The sequence below is a fragment of the Eubalaena glacialis genome, chromosome 14 (assembly GCF_028564815.1).
Source record: "Eubalaena glacialis isolate mEubGla1 chromosome 14, mEubGla1.1.hap2.+ XY, whole genome shotgun sequence".
Lineage (NCBI taxonomy): Eukaryota > Metazoa > Chordata > Mammalia > Artiodactyla > Balaenidae > Eubalaena > Eubalaena glacialis.
Genome location: NC_083729.1, coordinates 47,523,021 through 47,546,566, shown reverse-complemented (window position 1 = coordinate 47,546,566; position 23,546 = coordinate 47,523,021). Strand labels below are relative to the sequence as shown.

Genomic DNA, 23,546 nt, shown 5'->3' with positions numbered 1-23,546 from the left:
AAGAGGTCAAAATATGAACATTAACAGGAATTTAGAAGAAATTGATTCCAACCCTCATGGATGACTTAGAGGGCTTCAAGACTTCAGTGGAGGAAGTTTTGCAGATGTGGAGGAAACAGCAAGAGAACCAGAATTAGAAGTGGAGCCTGAAGATGTGCCTGAATTGGTGCACTCTCATGATAAAACTTGAATGGATGAGGAGTTACTTCTTATGGATGAGCAAAAAGAGTGGTTTCTTGAGATGGAATCTGCTCCTGGGGAAGATGCTGTGAAGATTATTGAAATGACACCAAAGGATTTAGAATCTTACACAAATTTAGTTGATAAAGTAGCAGCCAGGTTTGAGAAGACTGACTCCAATTTTGAAAGAAGTTCTACTGTGGGTAAAATGCCATCAAACAGCACTTCATGCTACCGTGAGATTGTTCATGAAAGGAAGAGTCAAATAATGCGACAAACTTCATTGTTGTCTTATCTTAAGAAACTGCCACATCCACCCCAACCTTCAGTAACCACCACCCTGGTCAGTCAGCAGCCATTGACATCGAGGCAAGGCCCTCCACCAGCAAAAAGATTACAGCTTGCTGAAGGTTCAGATGATGGTTAGCATTTTTTAGCAATAAAATAATTTTTTTTCTTTTTACTTTTTGGCCGCACCACACAGCATGTGGGATCTTAGTTCCCCGACCAGGGATTGAACCGGCGGCCCCTGCAGTGGAAGTGCAAAGTCTTGACCTCTGGACCACCAGGGAAGTCCCAGCAATAAATATAATTTTTAATGAAGGTATGTACATTGTTTTTTTAGACATAATGCTACTGCACAATTAATAGACTACAGTATAGTGTAAACATAACCTTTATATGCACTGGGAAACCAAAATACTTTCGTGACTTATTTCATTGTCATCTTCGCTTTATTGCAATAGTCTAGAACCGATCTCACAACATCTCTGAGGTATGCCTGTATTTCCATTTCTAAAATGGGATACTATATTTAAACCAAAGAGATCGTTTAAATCTTGGAAAGAACTAAGTAAACTGATACTTCATTTTTCCTTAAAAACAGGAAAATCCAATCACATGTAACTTTTCAGGTAATTCATGAATACCTAGATCATAAGCCTCTATATGTTGAGTGATAGAAACATGAAGACTGAAATCATTATCAGCTCTACTTTTGTGTGTTTGAAAATTTCCATTAAAAGAAGTCTAAAAAAACCATACGCCCCGAAACATATTATTATTCAAGAAGCCTGATACAGTTTACATATAAATCAGAAAGTCACTACTACTGTCTTTTTGTGGGTGTGTCTGTGGCCGCATCGCCCGGCCTGTGGGATCTTAGTTCCCCAACCAGGGATCAAACCTGCACCCCCTGCAGTGGAAGTGCGAAGTCTTACCCTCTGGACCACCAGGAAATTCCCAGTACTACTGTCTTCTGAGAGCAGTTTTGAACGAGTTTCTGTTCTATACTCCTACATTAAAAAGTATTATTATCTATGAATTTCACCTCCATTTACTAAAAGGAGATTTACTCAAAGATACATAAATCCCCTCTAAATCCTAAAACATCTCTCTTTTGCTCTTCATTGGTTACCTTGGAGTAAAATAGGTTTTTTCAAATATAGTAAATGATACAAGCATGTATCACAGTCATTGAAGGAAAAAAAAGAAAATGACTTTCAAGCAATTGAGAATTAGTTTATATTAGGTTTTGCTCTCCCTTCAGAGAGATTTGAGAAAATGTGGAAAGAGAAGCAGCTAGAAAAGGGGGGAGGAAAAAATAAATATTATCTTCCCTCACCTCAGCCAGATACATGTTTAACTGATCCTTAGGAAAGATTAGGCCCTTTATGGAAACAGTTCTTAATGAAAGAGGAGTATGCCAGGAAATGTGAAACTGAATCATTCTGCTTCAAGCTGGCAATGTTAAGGTCTACAGGGGACCCCCAGTATTAACTGCAGATGCTGTTTCAAAACAGTAAAGGAATCAAGGCGAGTAGGGAAGTAAAATATTTTTCTTAATCTTCTTTTATTCATAAAATTAAGGGGAATTTCTATTAAAAATTCCCCAAAATATGAATGGTATTACATACAGTTTTTTTGGAGTGAACAATCTCATTCTTTATTGGGAATTTAAAAGGTAGGTCGCTGGATGAATTATAAAGTGAATAAAGTTATAAAGTTAAGTATAAATGCTCAGAATTGCCAAGAAAATATGAATACTCTGAGGAACTGTGTCGTTCCACCTAAGCTTAAACTTTAATAGAAAACCCAGGTGTAAACCTAAGGGATAACAGCAATGAAATATTTCTATTATATTAATATGTTTTGTAGGCACCTGCTTTTTACTCTTTCTTTCTTCCTCCTGGTCATATTCTTCTTTCGATTTTCTGAAATATACAAAAATAAAGTAGAAAAGTAAACTTTCTCTTTTGGTCAAAGAACAAATATTCAACAAGCAACATGCTAACCTAAGCTTACAATATGTGCAAGAAATTTTGGAAACAAAGATGGAAATAATCAGGCTTAACTTAAAGCAGCTTACAATCAACTGAGAAAGACAAACATAGGCATAAACAGCATAATACAGTTAGCCACATAAAATACAGGTTTACCTATTTCCTCTGGAGATGTGAAGGACCCCTAGCTAAACAAAGATCAACAGGTTTGAAATCCTAAACCCAAATCTGAATGGCAAATCTCATGAATATGGACTTCGATCTCTCTCTTTAGACAGATCAGTTACATTCCTCCTAAGATCCATTTCTCCCCTCATTCTAGTTTTTCCATGGCATCTGAGCTACCACACAGCTCTCCTGATGCCATTATGCCAAAGCCCTATCAGCTTTTGTAAACTGCTCACCGAGGCAAGTCTGATTTAGGAAAATAGCCAATTCAACTCTCATACATGTTCATGATTAAGTTCCACTGCTTATACAGTAGTACACCGCCCATAGAAAATACAGTAAAATCTAAAAGCACAATGCTGATCAGTTTTCAAACCACCAATCAACCAACAGAAGCAACCAGTACAAGTCAAAACTGCCAGTTCTCTAAACCTATTACCAAATATCCTTAACTCTTCAAATCTTTCAACTCAAAGTGTTGTGTGTTGTCTCAGGCTCCCATTTGCCCTCGCCGTGGAAAGGAGGACCTGGCAGGAAAGGCCGGCGTTCACCCGCAAACTTGCCTCCCTCCCCACAACCACTCAAATCCCCTGAAATGCAGCACAAAGTCCTACAGCTCCTTCCACAGTCCCCCACTAGGCCCATCCTCCTAACCACCATCCTGCCTAACCTCCCTCCTGCTTTGGAACTGGGGACAAGTTGGGTAGGTGGAAGGACTACAGGATGCTAGAAGATGGTCATGTATGTGGTTAGAGTGGAGAGCCAGGGCCACCAAATGCCAACGCCCCATTCTGCAGGGGACACAAATAGCTGCAGGTATCCTTTTGCCTTAAACCTATACATTCCCATAGATGTAAATATTAAGTGCTTCAATTGCCCCTCCCTTCTAAAACTCCCATAGGGGTCAGGGGACAACAGGCCCAAGGGGGGAAATGCCCCTTTAGTGGGCTGCACATTCCATGCCAGGCATTTGGCTGAGAATCACATAACTGAGGCAAGAAAGAGACCAGCAAAGAGTCAACTATTCGGTCTGTGGAGTCTGGATGTCCAACCTCCTACTGTGAGACACCTGGCATAAGCCTCCTCTAATACCCAGATCCAGAAGCCAAGGAGTTTCCTGCTTATCTCAGGCCACTACAGCCCTTCCAGGCATCAGGCTGGGTATACTGCATCTTGTTCCCATTGGTGGCTAGTTTCCTATTCCCATGATGGGAGTGGAGGAAGACCCTCCCATCTGTGCTGATCTGGTATGAGTCATCTGAAAATAATTTTTTCTGTCCATTAAGAAATGTAATACATACATAATTATAAACAAATAAAATGATAAATCATTTTCATAGTCTTTAGGAGAGAATTTAGATATTTTACTAGTTCACGGTATTTTTTTGGGTAAAAAGCACATATGCAGATCATATTGTAATATTACTAATGATCCATTCAAAAAATAATTAAAGAAGCATACCTAAGAACTTCTCGCAGGATTTTCATCTCTTCCTGTTCAAGGTCACTGACCACATCAGAACCATCTGTTAAGCAGTCAGGTAATACACCTGTTCAAAACCAAAGACCATACAGAAGAATATCAACGCAACTGAAACAGTTATTTTTCACTATTCTAGTTCATCAAGAAGTACAAATAAGTTTATTAAGATCTATCACTTTAAAAATATGTTCTAAGCTATTATCTTTGTAACTATGGTCTTTTTAACTTTTTCTTCTTTTAGGGAATCAGCCCCACCAAAAAAACACAACTTTACCTAGAAATGACTCTTGGTAATTATTTGTATTGCTTATTTAAAATAACAATAATAATATATGACAATAGAAATTAATTGCTTATATTTAATATAAGCAATTTATAGAATTAATATAAGCTATTTATAGAATAAATAGCTTATATTTAAGCTATTATCTTCCATAATCATACTATACAGGACATACCATTGAAATCAATAAGCTCCTAATAATGAAACTATGCTCTCAAAAGTATTCCTTAAATGGGAAAAAGAGTTTACAAAACAAAATATAAAATACGTCATTAATTGAAACAGCATGTTAATACTCTTCATTCATACTACAACAAATGCTACTGAAAAGGGCCCCGCTTACTACATGCAAAAAAGCATGGTGCTAAGCACTTAAGGGGAATATAAAGATGAATAAAACAACCTCTGCCCTCAGAGCTTCTATTCAAATATTGGGCTAATAACTATAAACCAGGGCAGTACCAACTTTGGCCCAAGGCAAATAGTAATTCATGGCAAGCAATTTTAAGCATTGGTTTCATTTACTTTATTACCTATATCTTCCTGATAAGCGGGTAGACTGGTAATAAGTGTTCTGTTTTTATCTATAATTATTATATTCCCAAAACATTAACAGCATGTCCCCTAATTTTTACCTTCCATTTCTTTATCCATATATGACTATGGGATTTTGGATCTGCTCTAAATTAAAGCAGCTTTATTATTCTAATCCTCTGATGTTTAAATGCATTGTAAATTAAACTTGTCATTTTGAGATAATTGCAGATTCACATGCAGTTGTAAGAAACAATACAGAGAGATGCTATGCACTCTTTACCCAGTTTCCCCCAAGGGTTACATCTTACAAAACTATAGTATAGTATCACAACCAGAAAATTGGTCTTAAGTGCATTTTTGCTCAGTCAAAAGCTATACAATTAGTATTCTCCTATTCATCTTTTATGGAAAATTTTTAAAACTAAGGAAAGAATAAAACAACAGTATGCAATACTTCAAAACTGTAATAAGGAAGACACTTTTATATTCCATTACAAGTTAATCACTAAAGGGATGTTGCCTATGAGCTTAAATTATACATAATGGCCCATCTCTGGGAACCCTGCTTCCCAGGTAATGAGCATTAAGCTAAAATAGCTTTGTTTCGCTCACAGGAAACATTCTGATCAGGCCCATCTGTGAATGACTGCAGGGAGGAAGAAATTAACACCTCCCCTGCAGAGGCTGCTGGGAACCAGAAAAGGTTTGACTTTACTCCCTCCCCTTTTAGTATAAAATGAGCCTGAATTCTAACTCAGGCAAGATGGTTCTTTGGGGCACTAGCCCAACAACTTGTCTCTCGATTACTGGCCTGTCGTACAGCAAGCAGTACGAGCTTAGACTCGGTAACAAAACCATCAAAATAATGCTCTAATTTGCATTTTCCCCAAATTATTTGATGAGATACAACCAGAATCCAGAGAGCCTTTGAATTTTTCTCACATAAACAAACAGTCTGCAGTTTTGAGTACAATCAACATTGCTCTAAGGTACTTTCCTCTGGATTTATGTTAAGTGAAATTCTTAAATACAAGTATTAAAAATTCATGGCAGAACTAAGTATTAGTTTATGTTTAAATGTAAGCAAACTGTCACACCCTGTGGTTTGACAGCATTATTCCACATCATTCCCTTCGTCCTTCCTTGCTAATATAAGCCATATGTGTGCAGTTACCAGGCAGCCAAGTACAAAGAGGCAGGGCCCTACCCCACCCCACAAAAGTGACTCATGATTTAAGCCAATTGCAATGGTCTCATTCCCCCTGCCAGAGGGTTTAGAAAGGCATGTCACTCCAATCCTGACCAATAGGACCTAAGGGGAAAACTCCTAGGGGGCTTCCATGAAAGTGTTGCCTTGCTAGCAAAAAAATATGTACAGGAAGAAACATTCCTTTTCTTCATGAGATATTAAGTCTGCATTCGATGCAGCCAGAGTGCAATCATGAGAGAAGAACCTGAGAATGGCAGAGTATAAAGAGGAAACGTGTCAGAGTCCTTAATAACATCACTGAGCCACCAAATTAACCAACCCTGGACCTGTCTTTCTTCCCTCCCTTCCTCTGGACTTCTGGTTCAATTGAGATGACAATTTCCTATTGCTTAGGCCATTCTCACTGAGGTATTCTACTAATGGCAGCCTGAGGCACCCAGCTGATACAAGCTATGTGTACCTGTTCTCTTTAAAATCTAAATGTTTCTGGTTAAATTGAAAACTATAGAGTACCAATATCAAGTTCACTGTTTCTTTTATCAAAACTGATCCCCCCAAAATAATTTTAAATAACATGAAATAATTATTCAAATTATCCCATAGGTCAGAATAAAGCATAGCTGCAGGAAAACACAAGAGAAAAGGATTTTATGAAGCTAACCATGGTAGAGAAACAAAGAAAAAGAGACTGTTTCCCAAACTTATTTACACCAAAGCAACAGCACGGTGTCATGCATCGTTCAGGGTTAGCGTGGTGCTATCTCCAAACCACAGACAACAGCTGTCTTACCTGCTGTGAAATGAATTTTAGGATTTTAGGGAATAGTTTTGATGGTGGTTGGCTCTAAAGGATATAGCCTTTACACATATCAGACATATGAGAGTAGAACCCAAAACAAAGGCCCTGCAACATTCTAATGTTTGCCCTGTAACAACAGAAGCCCTATTGTTGCATGCTCCAGACCCTTAAAAGCAAACAGTACAACTAAACTATAGCTCCCATATCTTCAAGAAACAAGCAAAGAAAAGGCCCTGCTGCCAAACCATTAGAGTTTGGCATGGTAAGGAATATCAGTGGCAATCTATTAAGCAAAGGAATACACAGGTTAAGGTCATCAGAGTCAGAAATGGGAAACTGAGATAAGCACCTCAGGTGAAAAGCACATAGTACAAAAACAAGAAGTATGGTTAGAAACTCTGATGTTCTGAGTCAAGATGTCAAATATAGTTCAAGCGCACAGGAAGGGAAGAAAAGCAGGAAGAGCTAGAAAGAACGTGAGTTTAGGCAGAGAGTTAAGGAAAAGATAAAGCTAAAGGCAGTTACCAGGGCTTTGGGTTCTGCTTTTTCTTCCACCTGATGGTGGCACAATCCTATCTGCCCATTGCCCTAGAACAGTAGCTCTCAGTGCGGGCCCAGGACCAGCAGCTTTAGCATCAGCTAGGAACTTGTTAAAAATGCAAAGTATTAGGCCCTACTGCAGACCTACTGAATCAGAAACGGGGAGACAGCCACATGTGTTTCAACAAGTCCTCCAACTGCTTCTCATTGTTCCCTGAAGCTTGAGAACCACTGTCTCCTATAAAGCCAGAAGAAGAGGAGTCACCTTCTCTCGACAGTAGCTGTAACTGTGACCACTCAAAAATGCTGAATTTCACAAATGCAGTGGCTGGGCAGAAAAATCAAGCTCTCTGAAACCTAAAACATTAAATCAAATACTGGTCTGCTTTCTTTGAGATGTCAACCACTCAGTGATCAGGAAGTTTGCACTCTTGTATCCCTTAAGTCAGCCAGAGACTTTCAAACTTGAAATAAATTTATACAAGGCAGCTACATCAAGACCATATTAGTTAAAACTGCCACCAAAAAAAATGCATTTGGCACTTAGATTTCTAAATTCAATCTTTTACCATTTCTCTCTTGAATTAGTCGAATGGCTTGCAGCTGCATTTCAATGTTTTTCTGGACCATCATTGCTTTAAAGATAGTAAAATCTTCTGCTGCCAATACAGGTTGCAAAATGGCCTGTGGAAAAAAGTCAGGAAGTTAAACGAAGATTCAAGTTTTAAAACTATTTCCCAAACACTCAAATCATTTCCACTGCAAAAGGTGCATTAATTCAAGAATGCTGCATTGTTATTTATGACTAGATGACTCAAAAGGACAATTTTAAGATTTTATTCTAAAAGCCTTTAAAGTAGGTTCTCAAGAGGCTGACTCTCCCAACCCCTCCATCCCCACCCTCCAGGAAGCTAAGGCAGACAGTGATACATTTTCCAAATGAGCCAGTGCTGAGCAACTCGGAAAAACAACACCGGAATTGGGCTTACTTTTTTAAAGTTACCACTGCAGTATCCGGATCTGTTTTTCAGCCAAAATGATGATATCTATTTGGTTTAGCCTCTGTCAACCTGAAATTTACTCTTTGGTGATAAATCAGTAACTACAAAATAATCCTTGAATTAATAAAATTACCAAATTAAATAAGAGTAAATGCCAAAAAAGAAAAATGAAGTCTGGAAAATAAGCATAATGTGGTAGGAGTAATGTGAGAACACAACTGTAGTAGTCCTATAGGCAGAAAGTTTCATGGAAGAAATAGAGTTAGAAATTATGATAAGAAATCTTTTTCTGGATGAAACAGAAGTGTAATAAATTAAGAAAAAACAATAAAGGTATCTACCCTATAGTACCCAAATTAACACTCTCTTAGCTACAGAGAACTATTGTTATATCGAAAAGCAAACAAATTCCCAAGCTAATCAGTAAGAAGTAGAATAAGATTTGAAATGCATGAAAACCCAAAAGAAAACACTCAGATATTATTCACCTTACTCAAATTTTATTTCAAGCTTTACATGACATTCATGGAAAAGCTGAGCACAGGAATCATGCAGAGGTAACCGAGAGTGTGCTACTGTTCACCAGGTAGGCAGCAGCGATAATGTCAAAGACACACCTCAACAAATGCTCCATCAAAGAGCTCTAAACAAAGAGGAAGGAGCCCTTCCTGCAGCAACCAGCTCACATCCTTGACAAAAGCAGTACAGCAAAACAAAATAATAAAGTGTGAAAGCAGCTCTCTGTGACATTTATAAGGAGTCAACTGCAGGAAAAAAAGATGGAAAGTTTCTTTTCCTTTAAATTCACATATACTGTTCAAAAGGCCCAGGGCAGGGGATGACAAATAGGTTTCATCTATGTTTAACTGAAAGTTGCAGCCCAGGGACTTCCCTGGCGGTCCACTGGTTAAGACTTCGCCTTCCACTGCAGGGGTTGCGGGTTGGATCCCTGGTCGGGTAGCTAAGATCCCACATGCCTGGCGGCCAAAAAACCAAAACATAAAACAGAAGCAATATTGTAACGAATTCAGTAAGACTTTAAAAGTGGTCCACATGAAAAAAAATCTTAAAAATAAAACAACAAAAAAGTTGCAGCCCAGTGATCAGTATTAAAGACAACTGCAGCCAGCCTCTGTAATAGTTATGTCTGCTCTGCCAGGGCTCCCTTATGGGATTACACCACCACGTAACATTGTTCTGGCCTTCTTAGACTTCTTATTAGTAATATCAAGTACTCCATCCTCATCAACAAACACTTGAAGGCAATGTGTCAACTAGAGCTATCAGCAAGTCAGTGTTTGAGCTGATCCTTAAAGTTGTAACGCAGGGCTTCTCAAACAGTGTTGTTAACCCATCTAAGAAATGCGGGAAAGAGGGATTATTAAATGCATATTCCTGAGCCCTACCCTAGACATAATTAATCTAAATTTCTGGACAATGGGTACCCATGTATCTCCCCAGATAATTCTTATAACATTAAAGTTTGAGAACTATTGATACAATGGGGGCAAAAAATGAGCCCTTGATATCAAAGGCTACTTCCAGCTTAACCATATGCCAGCTGCATGACTCTGGACGTATCATTTAGGCTTCTGGGCATCAGTTTCTTCATCTGCAAATTAGTATTATAATAATAACAATAATAGTAATACAGTATTTTGTCAATTCTAAGACTCCATAGATTGGCAAAATAAACCATTCTTTCGTGTATCAATAAGAAAAGGAAAAAACCCTGCCAATTAAATTATAACATGCCATCAATTATAAAATGCATTCTCTTTTCAGAGACACTATGGTAGAAAATTTCCATTTGAGAATGAAGGAGATATAGTAATAACTTTCTGGCTGGGTGTTAAAATTGAACAGCGTAAGGAAGAACTTTTTAAACTAAAAACTCCTATAAAAGTAATTGTTCTGGCCCTTTTGATTAAATATCAAACTGGTGTGCTAAACCTAACAACCTGACAGCAATTGGTCTCTGCTGGTCCAGGGAAATGGATCACCCCTCTCCTAAGAGCTTCCAACAAGGGCAATTAGAGAAACTAAATACAAGAGTTACTCCAAAAAGCTAGCAAGTGGTTTAAAAACAACAACAATCTTAAGTATCCTTTAAATTAATTGAAATGTCAAACTACTTTGAAAGAAGACTATTAGATAAAGCAAATGTGACGTTATCTATGTTTTCGAAAAGCACATTGACAAAAATATGAACACTGAGTCTTTAAAAATCTGACTTAAGTGAGTATTAAAAACACCCAAACATGTTCATACTTAGCCTAAAGTTACCCTATATCTCTGCTTGGAGTTAATCATACCATAGTTTTGAAAGGTACAAGTGGTTTCATGCATTTATGCTGCTCCATTAATAGACAGAACCACAGGGAGAAACAAATGAATTCATTACTATAGTTGGAGACTTCAGTAATGGACAGATTCAGCAGGCAGAAAATCAATAAGGACATAGTTGAACCAAACAGCACCTTCAGTCAACTGGATCAAATTGACATCTCTCCAACAACAGAAAAACACATATTCTTTTCAAGTTCACATGGAACATTCACCAAAATAGACAACATTACAGGCCATAAAACACATCTTAATAAATTTAAAAGCATAGGCGTCATACAGAGGATACTCGAGGACCACAACGGAATTAAACTAGAAAGCAGTAACAGAACAACAGCTAGAAAAACCTAAAACACTTGGAGATTAAGCAACACACTTTCAAATAGCACATGGATCAAAGAAGCGGTTTTAAGAGAACTTTTAAAAATATTTCTAACTAAATGAAAATGAAAATATAACTTATCAAAATTTGTGGGGTGTAGCAAAAGTAGTGCTTAGAGGGAAATTTAAAGCATTGAAGCATATATTAGAAAAGAAGAAATATCTAACATCAATAATCAAAGCTTCCACCTTAGGAACTACAAAAAGAGCAAATTAAATCCAAAGTAAGCATTAAGAAAAGAAATAATAGAAATTAGAGAAGAAATCAATGAAATTGAAAAATAGAAAATCAATAGAGAAAATCAACAAAATTAAAAGTTGATTCTTTAAAAACATGAATAAAACTGAGAAACCTCTGGCCAGGTTAAATTAAAAAAAAAAAAAAAGAAGAAGGCATAAATTACTAATATCAGAAATGAAAAAGGTGACACCACTGCAGATTCCATGGACACTAAAAGGGTAATAAAGAAATTTTATGAACATCTCTATGATCACAAATTTGATAACCCAGATGAAATGGATCAATTCTTTGAAAAACACAACCTGCTAAAACTCAAACAAGAAGAAATAGACAATCTGAATAAGTCTATATCTATTAAAGAAATGGAATCAATAATTAGCAACCTTCCAAAACAAAAAGCACCATGTCCAGCTGGGTTCACTGGTGAACTCTACCAAACTTTTAAAGAAAAAACTATAGCAATTCTATACAAAAAAGATAAAATTTTGAAGAAAAGTTATAGATTCATATTATTTCTCAAAAGAATAGTGATTAAATATTTATTTGCAGAAGTTCAATAGCATAGCCTATAGAACTGATGTGAAAGCCTTTCTACCGATTCAAAGGATTAAGGGGGAAAAAAAGTATAACTATGAAGTCCACTATCTCTTCTATTTTTAACTTAATCAATTTCTATGCTATTTTCCCACTACCCCTCCCTGCAAGATTCAGAGCAGCATTTACCTGTATTTGAACATGCATATGAAAAATTCCCTCAGATAAGATACTTGAAAAAAGAGAGAAAGAGAGAGAGAGAAGAGAGAGAGAGAGAGAGAGAGAGAGAGAGAGAGAGAGAGAGAGAGAGAGAGAGAGAGAGAGAAAGAAAGAAAGAAAGAAAGAAAGAAAGAAAGAAAGAAAGAAAGAAAGAAAGAAAGAAAGAAAGAAAGGAAAGAAAGGAAGGAAGGAAGGAAGGAAGAAAGAAAGGAGGGAGGGAGGGAGGGAGGAAAAGAAAGCAAGAAAAGAAAGAAAGAAGAGATGGTAGTTGTTGTTGTTGTTTTTAAACTAGAGGTCTTCATCTGATGCACTCTTTACTACTGCTGATTTTAATACACAAAGAGTATGCCAGGACCAGTGGTCTAGGGCTAACGATGACCAAACCAGGTGAAAAGAATTTTGCAAGTCGGCTTTACAAGTACAATCAATGAGAGGGGAGCTGGCAGCTGTTTTAAAAAATCAAAATCAAACCAAACAGACCAAAACAAAATGAAGAGTACCTCCTAAACTACTCTAGGCAAGCAATTGGTTTCTTTTTTTTTTTTTTTTGACTGCGTTGGGTCTTCGTTGCCGCGCGCGGGCTTTATCTAGTTGCGGTGAGTGGGGGGCTTCATGGCGGTGTGCAGGCTTCTCATTGTGGTGGCTTTTCTTGTTGCAGAGCATGGGCTCTAGAGCGCCAGGGCTTCAGTAGATGCGGCACGTGGGCTCAGTAGTTGTGGCTCATGGGCTCTAGAGCGCAGGCTCTGTAGTTGTGGTGCACGGGCTTAGTTGCTCCATGGCATGTGGGATCTTCCCGGCACAGGGCTCGAACCCGTGTGCCCTGCATTGGCAGGCGGATTCTTAACCACTGCGCCACCAGGGAAGTCCAAGCAATTGGTTTCTTGAATTCATTCTTAGGCACCCTATATTAGCATAATGGAATCACCATTTTGACCTTTATTTACAAAGATTAGATTATTGCTGCAAAGCAGTAAATAGCATGCTTTGGGCTGTTTTTCTGATTAACAGTGATGGCCTTGTGCTGATTCAATCATGTTGCCTTCAGTATCTGGGGCTAAGAGTTTGCTCCAGAAGAGAATAAAGCTAACTAGTCCACATGGGGATTGAACACATGACCCTGGCCTAATTAGCACCCTGCTAATCAACCACCAAAAAAGCTACCATTAATTAAGAGGTGCTTCCATTTATAGACCACCTTATATGTGTCAGGTATTGTGCTAAATGCTTTATGAACATTTATGAACATTTTCACTCAAATTTCACAAAAACCTTTCAAAGTAGATACTATCCCTATTTTATAGATATAGAAACTGAGAATCAGAATGGATAAGAAGGAAAACTGTAAAACAACTTTGCCCGTGGTAAATGAAAATAAACAAAAGATCTGGGACTCAAATCCAGATCTGTCTGTGTCAAAAGGCTTGCCTCCTTGTACACAACAAGGCTGTACTACCAATCAACTCCAAATCAAAAGGTGTTGTATAACTGAGCAAAAGAGAAGGATGTGTTACTATTGATCTGAAAACAGTACTTTAAAATTCTGAACATCTTCATTCAAAAATAATTTAAAGTTATCCTGATAATGAAAACAAAAGATGGATGTGACTACTATTACTATGAACATCTTTTTTCACAAAGTAATTCAGATTCATTCATAATAATTTAATTAAGAGGCTGACAAATATTAACCAAAGCAGAAAATATTCCTGAAAAACAAGGAAAATAAAAACAAATACCAATGTCTTAAATTTAAATACTAGTTAATAATTTTCAATAAACTCTTCAAGGCAAACAGATGTGTAAGAAACTATCATTCAAGGCAGTCGAATTGAATTGAAAACGTGAAAGTGCTCAGTGAGGTAGAATGAGTGCTAGTCTGACGAGAGGGATCAGGAAAGTTGCATTTCAGCACACCCTGATGATGAGATGGATTCCTCTGGCTGAGGAAAGGATGGAGGGAGGAGGAGGTGGGAGCTCAACATTCCAGGTTAAGGGGCTACCATGAGCAAAGCCAGGCACATGGATGCTTACAAGAGCAAGTGGCCAGAACTACTAGAGTATGTAATGTGTTGGAGAACGACAGCAGCAGAAGGTTGAAAATAATAATTTCAGGTCACATCATAGACAATCCTCACTAAACTATAAGGAATTATAGTTTATTTGGTAAACTATATTTGGTAGTAACATATCCCTATACTCAATCTCTGAGCAAGGGCTCTCACTTGGAGTGCCTGGGCTGGTATCCTAGCTTTGTTACTTGGCTGTGGACTTTGCACTAGTTCCTTAATATATCTGTGCATTAGTTTTCTCATTTCTAAATGGAAGTAAAATAGTACCAATTTCTTAAGGATTGTCAGGAAAATTCAATGAGATAATACATGCCAATTGCTTCAAACAGCAGCTAGGGACTTGCCTGGTGGTGCAGTGGTTAAGAATCCGCCTGCCAATGCAGGGGACACGGGTTCGATCCCTGGTCTGGGAAGATCCTACATGCCGCACAGCAGCTAAGCCCGCATGCCACAACTACTGAGCCTGCATGCCACAACTACTGAAGCCTGCGCGCCTAGAGCCCGTCCTCCACAACAAGAGAAGCCACCACAATGAGAAGCCCACGCACCACAACGAAGAGCAGCCCCCGCTCACCGCAACTAGAGAAAGCCCGCACGCAGCAACGAAGACCCAATGCAGCCAAGAATAAATAAATAAAGACCTTGGTGAAAATGAAAAATGTTTAAAAAAAAAAACAAAAAAAACAGCAGCTAGCAAGAGCCGTCAGTAAATATTAGTTATAAATACACATAAGACCTACTTCAATCCAGCACTGCAGAACTAATGAGACAATAAAATTAGGTCTAAGAGAAGGAAGCCCAGGAACTGTGTACTACGTATCTGCTAAGATTAGAAACCGGGCAAATGCAAAATTGTCAGAGATCTATATAAATAAAACGGCAGTTTGCACAAAGCCTGTGATCTAGTATAGTTCTGAATTCAGAAAGTTCCTTTTTAATAGCATCAGTTCATTATGCCTCAAATTATCATTTCTCAAGGTTGTTACAAAAAAGAACCCATATGTGATAAATTGGCTTTTCACTCTTACAATGTCTAGAATATTATACTTTGACAATCAAACATAGCAAATTTAAGTGAAATCTGAGCATTTCTGTTAAAATTATATATTAGCATAATAAAACAAAAAAAAAAAAACCTGTGATGTATGGGTCTTTGCAAGAGGAGAAGTGCATGCTTCTTGAAATTGATCTTCATTAATTCCAATTTCTTTAAGGTAACTTTCTAACAGCTTTTCAACCTAAAAATAGAAAGTTTAATTTTTTTTTTTTTTTTGTAATTTACATAGAAAAATTCTAAATTCCAAATTTTACATTGAGCTTAGAAAAGTATAATCAAATGCTTGTTTGCAATTATTAATCTACATAAAATTATATTATATGGCAGTGACAATGTCTTTCACAGAAAAAACAAACAACAGAAAGTGAAAATTTTTGCAGAGAATCAAATGAAATTTTATTTACTCTCCCAGAAATCACTGAAGTCAGGATTATGAAGTTTGATGTGGTATAACTCTTCTGCTACCCAGAGGCATTTCTTAAAATCTCAAGACAACATGGCTAAATTAATAATTAACACTCCCCTGGATGTATCAGCAGAAGAATAAGAATAAAATTTAAATACCGGATGCAAGATCCCTTAAAATAGTTGTCCTAAATCTATTTCTTACATTCTAGAGTCATAAGGATTGAGATGCACAGAGAACCCTTGGAGTCTAATGCAACTGGTAGTACTATTAGGGTAGATTGGAATTTTTAATTAAAGAATTTTAATGGAAAAATCCATTTTTAAAATTCAGAACATCTTGAATTAATATTATTCGAATTACATTTAAAATCAGGTAAAAAAATACTCACTAGTTCTTTGTACTCCTGATGAATCTCCGTATAGGTCAATTTGCTTTCTTCTTCATCATCAAAAACTAAATTTAAAAGAAAAATATTGCATAGTGTAAAAAAACAAGTCATTTCATTAATGCAAATATCAAAGTCCACTCTAGTTGTCTTACAAAAAGAACTCTCAGTCTTATAAACCAGCTCTTCTGTTTTAAATTCTTGGGATTAAAAAAAGATGTATATATGCGTGCATGTGTGTGTGTATAGTGTTAGTTGTAAACAAGTTTTTTTTCCTACTTAAAATCTACTTCATATGGAAGATGAGCACTAATTTGCTACTTTTCAATCAATAATATAAGGCAACAATTTCTTTATAAACTTTAAATGGAACATTATTGTTGATAGTTTTTAAATAATTCCTTTTACAACAGGTTCCAGATTATTTTATCATACTGGAACTTTGCTGATCCAAATTTTACTGAAAGTTACTAGGCCTTTTTTATTACATATAAATCAATAATGAAATAAAAATAAATAAAAACAAATGTTTACTGAATGATCATATGTGTGAAACAATGTAGATTAGAAAGATATATATTCCCTCAAGAAGGTACAATGTGATTAAGGAAAGAAGACAAACTCATGAATTGTAAACAATAAACCCCCTTTTTATAATATTCCCCCCAAATGATCTTTCTAAAACGCAAAACTAACTTCTGTAATTTTCTATTTAAAACTCTTCAATTGCTGCTCTTTGCCTAGAGAATAAGTCCAAAATACTTAGAAGACCAGACAAAACCCTCCAAGACTGGATCCCAAATCTCAACTCCCACCACTCCAAAATGCAAACTTTGTACTCTTAACAATACACAATTACTTGGAATACTGACAAATGTAACACAAAAAGACAAAAAAGCCCCATGCCTTTGCTCAAGCCCTTAGATCTCTTTGCCTTTACCCTGCCCCCCTTCTCCCAACCATTCTCCAAAATATTGCAAGTGGCACATTTTCCATGATCTGCTACCCACTCCCAACTCCTAGGCTAGTTAGATTCCTTCCTCTGAACTCTTACAATACACAGCACCATGTGCCTATCCTTATTATAACACCTGCCACTTTACATTTAAATTCCATTTACCTGCTTGTCTTCCCCACCAAATTGCAAACTTCTCAAGCACAAGGATTTGTTTTATTCATCTTTCTATCCTCAGCTTCTGGCCGAACGACACTCAATAAATTTTGAAATAAAGGCTGATATTACAGAGTAGTACAAAACTAATTTTTAAGTTATCTGAGGTGATGAATAGTACATTGACAACCCAAAGTCAGCGAAACATAAACATTATTATTACAAGTGTCACTGGGATGTTACTTCCATTTCTCCTGGCATCTGCTCTATATAACACTGGGCATACATGCAATATAGCAGCTACTAAAGCTGTTTTCAGTTAATTTTGAAGCCAAATTACTACATTACATGTTTATAAGGTTGAGGATTACTGTTTCCCTGTAAAATTACACAATCAGGTGTGTTACAACTGAGATGCAGCCACTTTTGACATCTGGGGATAAAAAGAACGATGTTTTTTTTTTTTTTTTTCCATTTCAGCATTTAGTTTCATTCAGTAGGGTAAATGGAATCAAAAAGTGACATAATTTCCTTTTTCTCCTAAAGGAGGTCAGAATACCACCACATGCTTCATCAGTCTCATAATAGCATTTTAAATTCTTAAAAAGAGCAGAAGTAAGTTATTTTGAACTTATTTTAAAAATCACCTGTAAGAACAATACTTAATAAATACTATTTGAATTTTGCTCATGGCAATGAGAATGTAATGAAAAGATTCAGTGGTCAAAGTAAATTTCCTCTTTACCGGCTTCATGGAATCTTAGGGCTGAAAGGACTCTTAAAAGATCATCCAGGATAACCAACCATTTGATAGTTGAATTCCCCTCTATAATAACTCCATTAAGTTGTTGTCAGATTCATTCAAACACTGCTAGTGGCTGGGGAGCTCATTACCTCCTGAGGCAGGCTAATTTATCTGGGATACTCTCTGTTATAAAGCACTTCCTTCACAGAAATTTGTTCCCCTCTAGCTTGAACCCACTGACCCTAGCTCTATCTCACTGAACCTTACAAAAACAAGTCTAATCCCTCCAACATAAGACAGATGTTCAAACGATTAATGGATATGACTACCCTTAAAGTCTTGGCCGGTTAAACAACTGCGACAACAGCCTGGAATTATTCATATGACATCGTTTCTGGTTCCTTTTCCATGAATGGGCTCCAATTTGTCTCTAAGAACTGAATGCAGAACTCCAAAGCGTGAACTGATCAGAACCTGGAGGTACCCTTTTCTCACAGGAAATGTTATGACACGGTTACATAACTCATTTGTTGTAGGATACCCTCCATTTTTGGTATAACCGAGAGTCAGAGAACTCAAAAAAGGGAATACAGGCCACCGAGATCACCGGCTCTGGGCCTGCTGGAGTAATCACACACCCCTCGCCCACCCACTTTTCGGTCAACTGTTGGGATCAGAAGGAACTCAGAAGCAAACTGACGTCTCCCCTCCCAAGTCACTGCGGAAGTTGTTGAAGAAACCCACACAAACAGTGCACCTGCCCAGGGCAGAAAGGTGCAGGATGGGGTGAGAGACCCAACATAGGATTATAAAGTCTGATGTTTTTCGGATGTGTGCTTGGGCCCAGGGGGAAAGGTATCTCGGTCCTCGTTTTCATTTCCGTGAAGGAAAGGACGGGCGCAGTGACAGCAACACATCCTAAAAACCAGCTCTAAACCTGGCAGACAGGAGTGGAGACCGGGGAGATGAAAGGCAGTTTGTGGAGAGGCTGTTGGTGTGAGAGAGGTGAGAAAGGATTGACGATTCGGGATCTGAATTTTACCTTCACATTTCTGCTCCACAAAGTCCAAGATGGGAATGGACCAGTCCGGGCCCCGCAGAAACCCTGCGATGCTCTCCACCACCCATTCCACCTCGTCCTCTTCTTCCGCAGCCATTCTGCCCCCGAGGGCCGCCGCGGAAGCCTAGGCCAGACCCCCGGAGCCCGGAAGGCCTTTCGGCCGCAGGGAGCCGAGAGGAAACGGGAAGACAAGTTGCTCCCGCAGTCTCGCAGTCACCTGGATGAAAGCTACAAACCAGTTAACGTAAAACGGTCGCTGTGGCAACACGCGTAGCCGCCCCCTAGAAGCCGCCCGGAAGTGAAGCCAGCTTCCGCGGAGCTAGCGCGTCTTAGAGAGAGGTATTTGAAGAACTCTTCCGATTGGCCGGAAAGGAACAGTATTGTGTCGAAAGGTAGCCTTCCGCCCATTGGCCCGGAGCTGCTGGGGCAAAGAGCAGAAGTGTAGCCATTGGCTGGAAATCCTGGAAAGAATCTCAGCGCTCCCTCTAGATGAATGCGTGGGACCAAGGCTTAGAAATGGCGCTGGGAAGGCCGAACTCACCTGCACTCTGACTGAAAATTTTAAAGGCTTCAGTTCACGGTTGTATCCCCACCACTAAGTCCCGACCATCTTCAGACTCGCTGGCCCAGAAACTTTGCAATTAAAAGGTTGTTTGAAAATACAAACCTGAGCAAAGTAGCTCTGTAAGACTTGCTGATTCGCTCTGCAGTCAGTTTGCATCCTGTAGCTGAAGGCGGGTCTTTAAACTTTCCTGCGCAGATAGAAATAACTAGAATTGAGTTTTTCAAGAGCAAAATCAAAGTAAATGTTCCTTTAAATAAATGTCTAGGTAACCAACCCTTTTGTTAAGTAACACCAACTCTACTTTTAGATTGGGGTCATTTGTGGAATGGGTCTTCAAAGGTCATTGTCAGGGTACTTGGCATCCCAAAATATTTTCAAACAACCTTATATGTGTTTACATAAATGGGGTCATATTGTATGTACAGTTATGAAACTTTGTTCGCTTAATATTTGGTTATCTTTTCATATAAACATAAAACTATCATTTCTGTACAGCTACATGGTATTCTATAAACTACCGTTTCGTTATTTTTATTTCTTGTATATACACACAGTATCTTACTTGGATGCATAGATGTCATTAGTGTGCAGGGTTTTTTTTGCCTCCGTGGTGTGGATATACCATGCCATTTTTCCCTTCTACAAACTGCTAAAATGAGTATCTGTGTGTCTCTAAGAACTGCTGGTTTATTGACTATTCCAAAGGATAGATTCTACCAGATTTGCTAAATGAAAGACTGTATATACTTTGATTTGTGTGACCAATTCTCAATAGCTAGATTAAATTACTTCGATTTCTCAAATTTATAAACAATTCTGTAATGAACATATTTGCACATGTTTTTCAACTCTAGTCTCATTATTTACTTTGAATAAATTCCCAAAGGAAAGATTACCGAACCTATTTTTAAAAGCCTTTTTGAAAAATATCTTTACCAATCCACTAGGTTAAAGATGATACATAGTTTTAATTTGCATTTTTAAATTTGAATTTGAGCTTTATTTCATATTGATTAGCCTTTGTGTTTCTTCCTGTGTTATTTTTTCATACCTTTTGACCATTTCTTCTTGGGATTTATTTTTCTTATTGATTTGAAAGAGCTTTTTATACATTAGTATAAGAATTTTAACTCTTTGTCACATGTTGCAGTGACATGTTTGTCTTTTAGTTCACTGTGTCTTTTGCCATATAGAAGTTTTACATTTTTTATGTAAATGGTAGCCGATAAGTTATTTTCCTTAGTGGATAGCCATGCTCCAGGTACCACTTACTGGAAATGGGTGTGGTAAGTGTGGGGGGTTTTGAGTTACTGAGAAGAGGTAAAAGGAGAGAAGGACATCATCATTTTGGAGCTAAAATATTGTGACACCAGAAGGGGATTACTGTGGTTTCTTGTTCTCCTTTTCTGTCTTCTAAACCAGCTTAAAAGAGAAATACCCCTTTTGTTCTGCCAGTTTCCTTTCTTCATAATGAAGTTTCTTGTCAGGTTTCTAATGAGTGTGAAGGCCACAAAGCGCTATCCAACTGCACTCAGCATTACCTGGCCTTAGGGTCTTTATCTTTAGTCTCTTGGAAGTGCTTTCCAATTCCACTGGAAGCAGATAATAACTGGAATGCACAAGCTCTTCTTTTGTTTATTTTCTCAGCGTCATTCTTCAATGCCAATGTGAATTCCCTCAGGCCTGCAAGTTTTCTCATTTATTTCAAAACATTGAATTATTTCAATTTTCTCCTCAAATGTAAGGAGTTTCTTTTTATTCAGTACTTGGGACCTTTATAAGAAGGATGCTTATACAGATTTAATATAATATATTCAATATGCTTATCATGAAATAAACACAAACTCAAAAGAACAGTGCACACACTCTTAGGGCAATGCATGTGGGGTGCTCTGGAGGAAGAATAAGAAGACGAGGTGGGTGTGTGTTGTGCATTTTACCATATATCACTTTGTTCAGCCAGGTAGTGTTTTTCATGTTTTGCAGTGCTGCAAAGCATGGTCCTCTCTTGAAAAATCACAACTTCTCATTTTGGCAATTTTATCTGCTACATATGAACAAATTTTCACATTGAAGTTGTTTGTTGTAACAGAAAAGACTGAAATAGATAACATACATACCCATGTAAGCATACACACACACACACACACATCTATAGTACTTTTACCATGGTGTTGATAAGAGGTTTAATTAGAGAACACATAAAAATTACTTGGGACCATGCTTGGTAAGTTAGTAAATGCTCAATACATGTTAGCTATTATTATATGTAATTTAGATTCTTTTTTAACAACTTGCATTCTCTTTATTTTGTCTCTCTTCACTGACAAGTCAGTTACGTTCTTTACTGCATTCCTACTGAAATCTCTTGCTTCTCCCCATCCCTGTATGGGAACTGAATCTCTGCCTTACTAAAGGGTTATAAAGTTCAGTCTTAATAAGATAATTACATTCCTCCAGATTTTTCAGGGACCGCGTGAATAGCAACTACTTACCTTTGTGTAGTAGTTCATAGTTTACAAAGAAATTTACATCTGTTTGACTCAGGACAACCTTAAGAACTAAGTAAAGATGGTATTAAGATTTCCCCCATCTTATGGATGATGTGTATTAGTTTGCTAGGACGGCTGTAGCAAAGTACCATAGACTGGGTGGCTTTGTCAAAGGCTAAGAAATAGTCAAAGTAAAACCAGTGAATCACCAAAGTAGTAATTAGTTAAAGTTTATTGTGCACACATCAAAAAGACAGTTTGCAGACCAGGAGCTCTTAAATGAAAACATGGAATGAGGCTCAGGGGTATATTATTATAAAGCAGCTTATGTAATGAGAAAGCAGTGACCGTTTATTCTTTACAGTGATTGGTTATAATATTAGAATTTTCTTAAACGATAGGGAATTTGTCAGTGATTACCTGATATCAACCTTGGGGAACAGTTCAAGTTTCGCTTATGATTTCCAGAGGCATAAACAAGAAATGAGCCAGGTCAAGTAGGTCTCACACAACAAACTAAATTAAGCCTTGTTTGTATGACTAAACTGTTTTTATTGGCTAAGGGAATTTTCAAAGCCAGTCTCCCTTTGTTTCTGATTTTAATAGCTTGAGCAACAGAATTTTATTTTCTCATAGTTCTGGAGACTAGAAGGCTGACTTCAAGGTGTCAGGAGGTTTGGTTTCTTCTAAGGCCTCTCTTCCTGGCGTCTAGATGCTGCCTTCTCACTGTGTCCACATGGTCTTCCCTCTTTACCTGTCTGTGTCCAAATTTCCTCCTCTTATAAGGACATCAGTTGAAGGGGATCAAAATGTGACACCCTAAAATATGCCACTTTGGCATATTGATTATTTTGAGCTGAAGGCAGCTGAGAAACAACAGATGCAGAAATAGCTCTCTGCTCTCCTCCATCTGCATAAAACAGGGCATAAATTTCCCATGAGAAACCTACTTACTTTCCCTGTACCAGGCAGAGGCGAGGAGAACACTCATCACTGGAGACGAGGAGTCAATGCTGGGATGAGTCTGCATAAACAGACTCTACTAAAATAACCCTTGTCTTCCATTAGAAGATATCTTAAACACTCCTTCCCCACGTATTTACAAGTCACTTCCGCACAATTTGTCAGCCCTAGAAGCCCAAGTCCTCTTTCCTTTGTCTAGTCACTTCTCCACAGTTTATCACCCTTTGTTAAAATGGTACGTAAGCCCACAAGTCTCTCTGCTCTTTGACTTTTTTCACTTCTTTTTGGTGAAGCCCCCATGCATATAAAATTGTAAATATTAATAAAATTGTATGCCTTCTCTCCCATCAATCTGACTTTTGTCAGTTTAATTCATAGGCCCCAATGACTAAACCTAAGAGAGTAGAAGAAAGGTTTTCTCCTTCCCTACATAGTCATATTGGATTAGGGCCCACCCTAATGACCTCATTTTAACTTAATAACCCC

At 37.7% G+C, this 23,546-nt stretch overlaps 1 protein-coding gene across 1 annotated transcript in view; it reads right to left on the bottom strand.

Moving 5' to 3' along the window:
* CFAP36 (cilia and flagella associated protein 36) overlaps nucleotides 1-19,318 on the bottom strand; it is a 32,901-nt gene extending 13,583 nt beyond the window's left edge. The window contains exons 1-6 of the mRNA XM_061210549.1: nucleotides 19,023-19,318; nucleotides 16,128-16,192; nucleotides 15,410-15,511; nucleotides 8,052-8,166; nucleotides 4,093-4,180; nucleotides 2,342-2,393 (exon numbers count right to left, since the gene is read on the bottom strand). Coding sequence (XP_061066532.1) covers nucleotides 2,342-2,393; nucleotides 4,093-4,180; nucleotides 8,052-8,166; nucleotides 15,410-15,511; nucleotides 16,128-16,192; nucleotides 19,023-19,137 — 537 coding nt within the window. The 5' untranslated portion in view covers nucleotides 19,138-19,318. The remainder of the gene's footprint in view (nucleotides 1-2,341; nucleotides 2,394-4,092; nucleotides 4,181-8,051; nucleotides 8,167-15,409; nucleotides 15,512-16,127; nucleotides 16,193-19,022) is intronic.
* Between the last annotated feature and the right edge of the window lie 4,228 nt (nucleotides 19,319-23,546).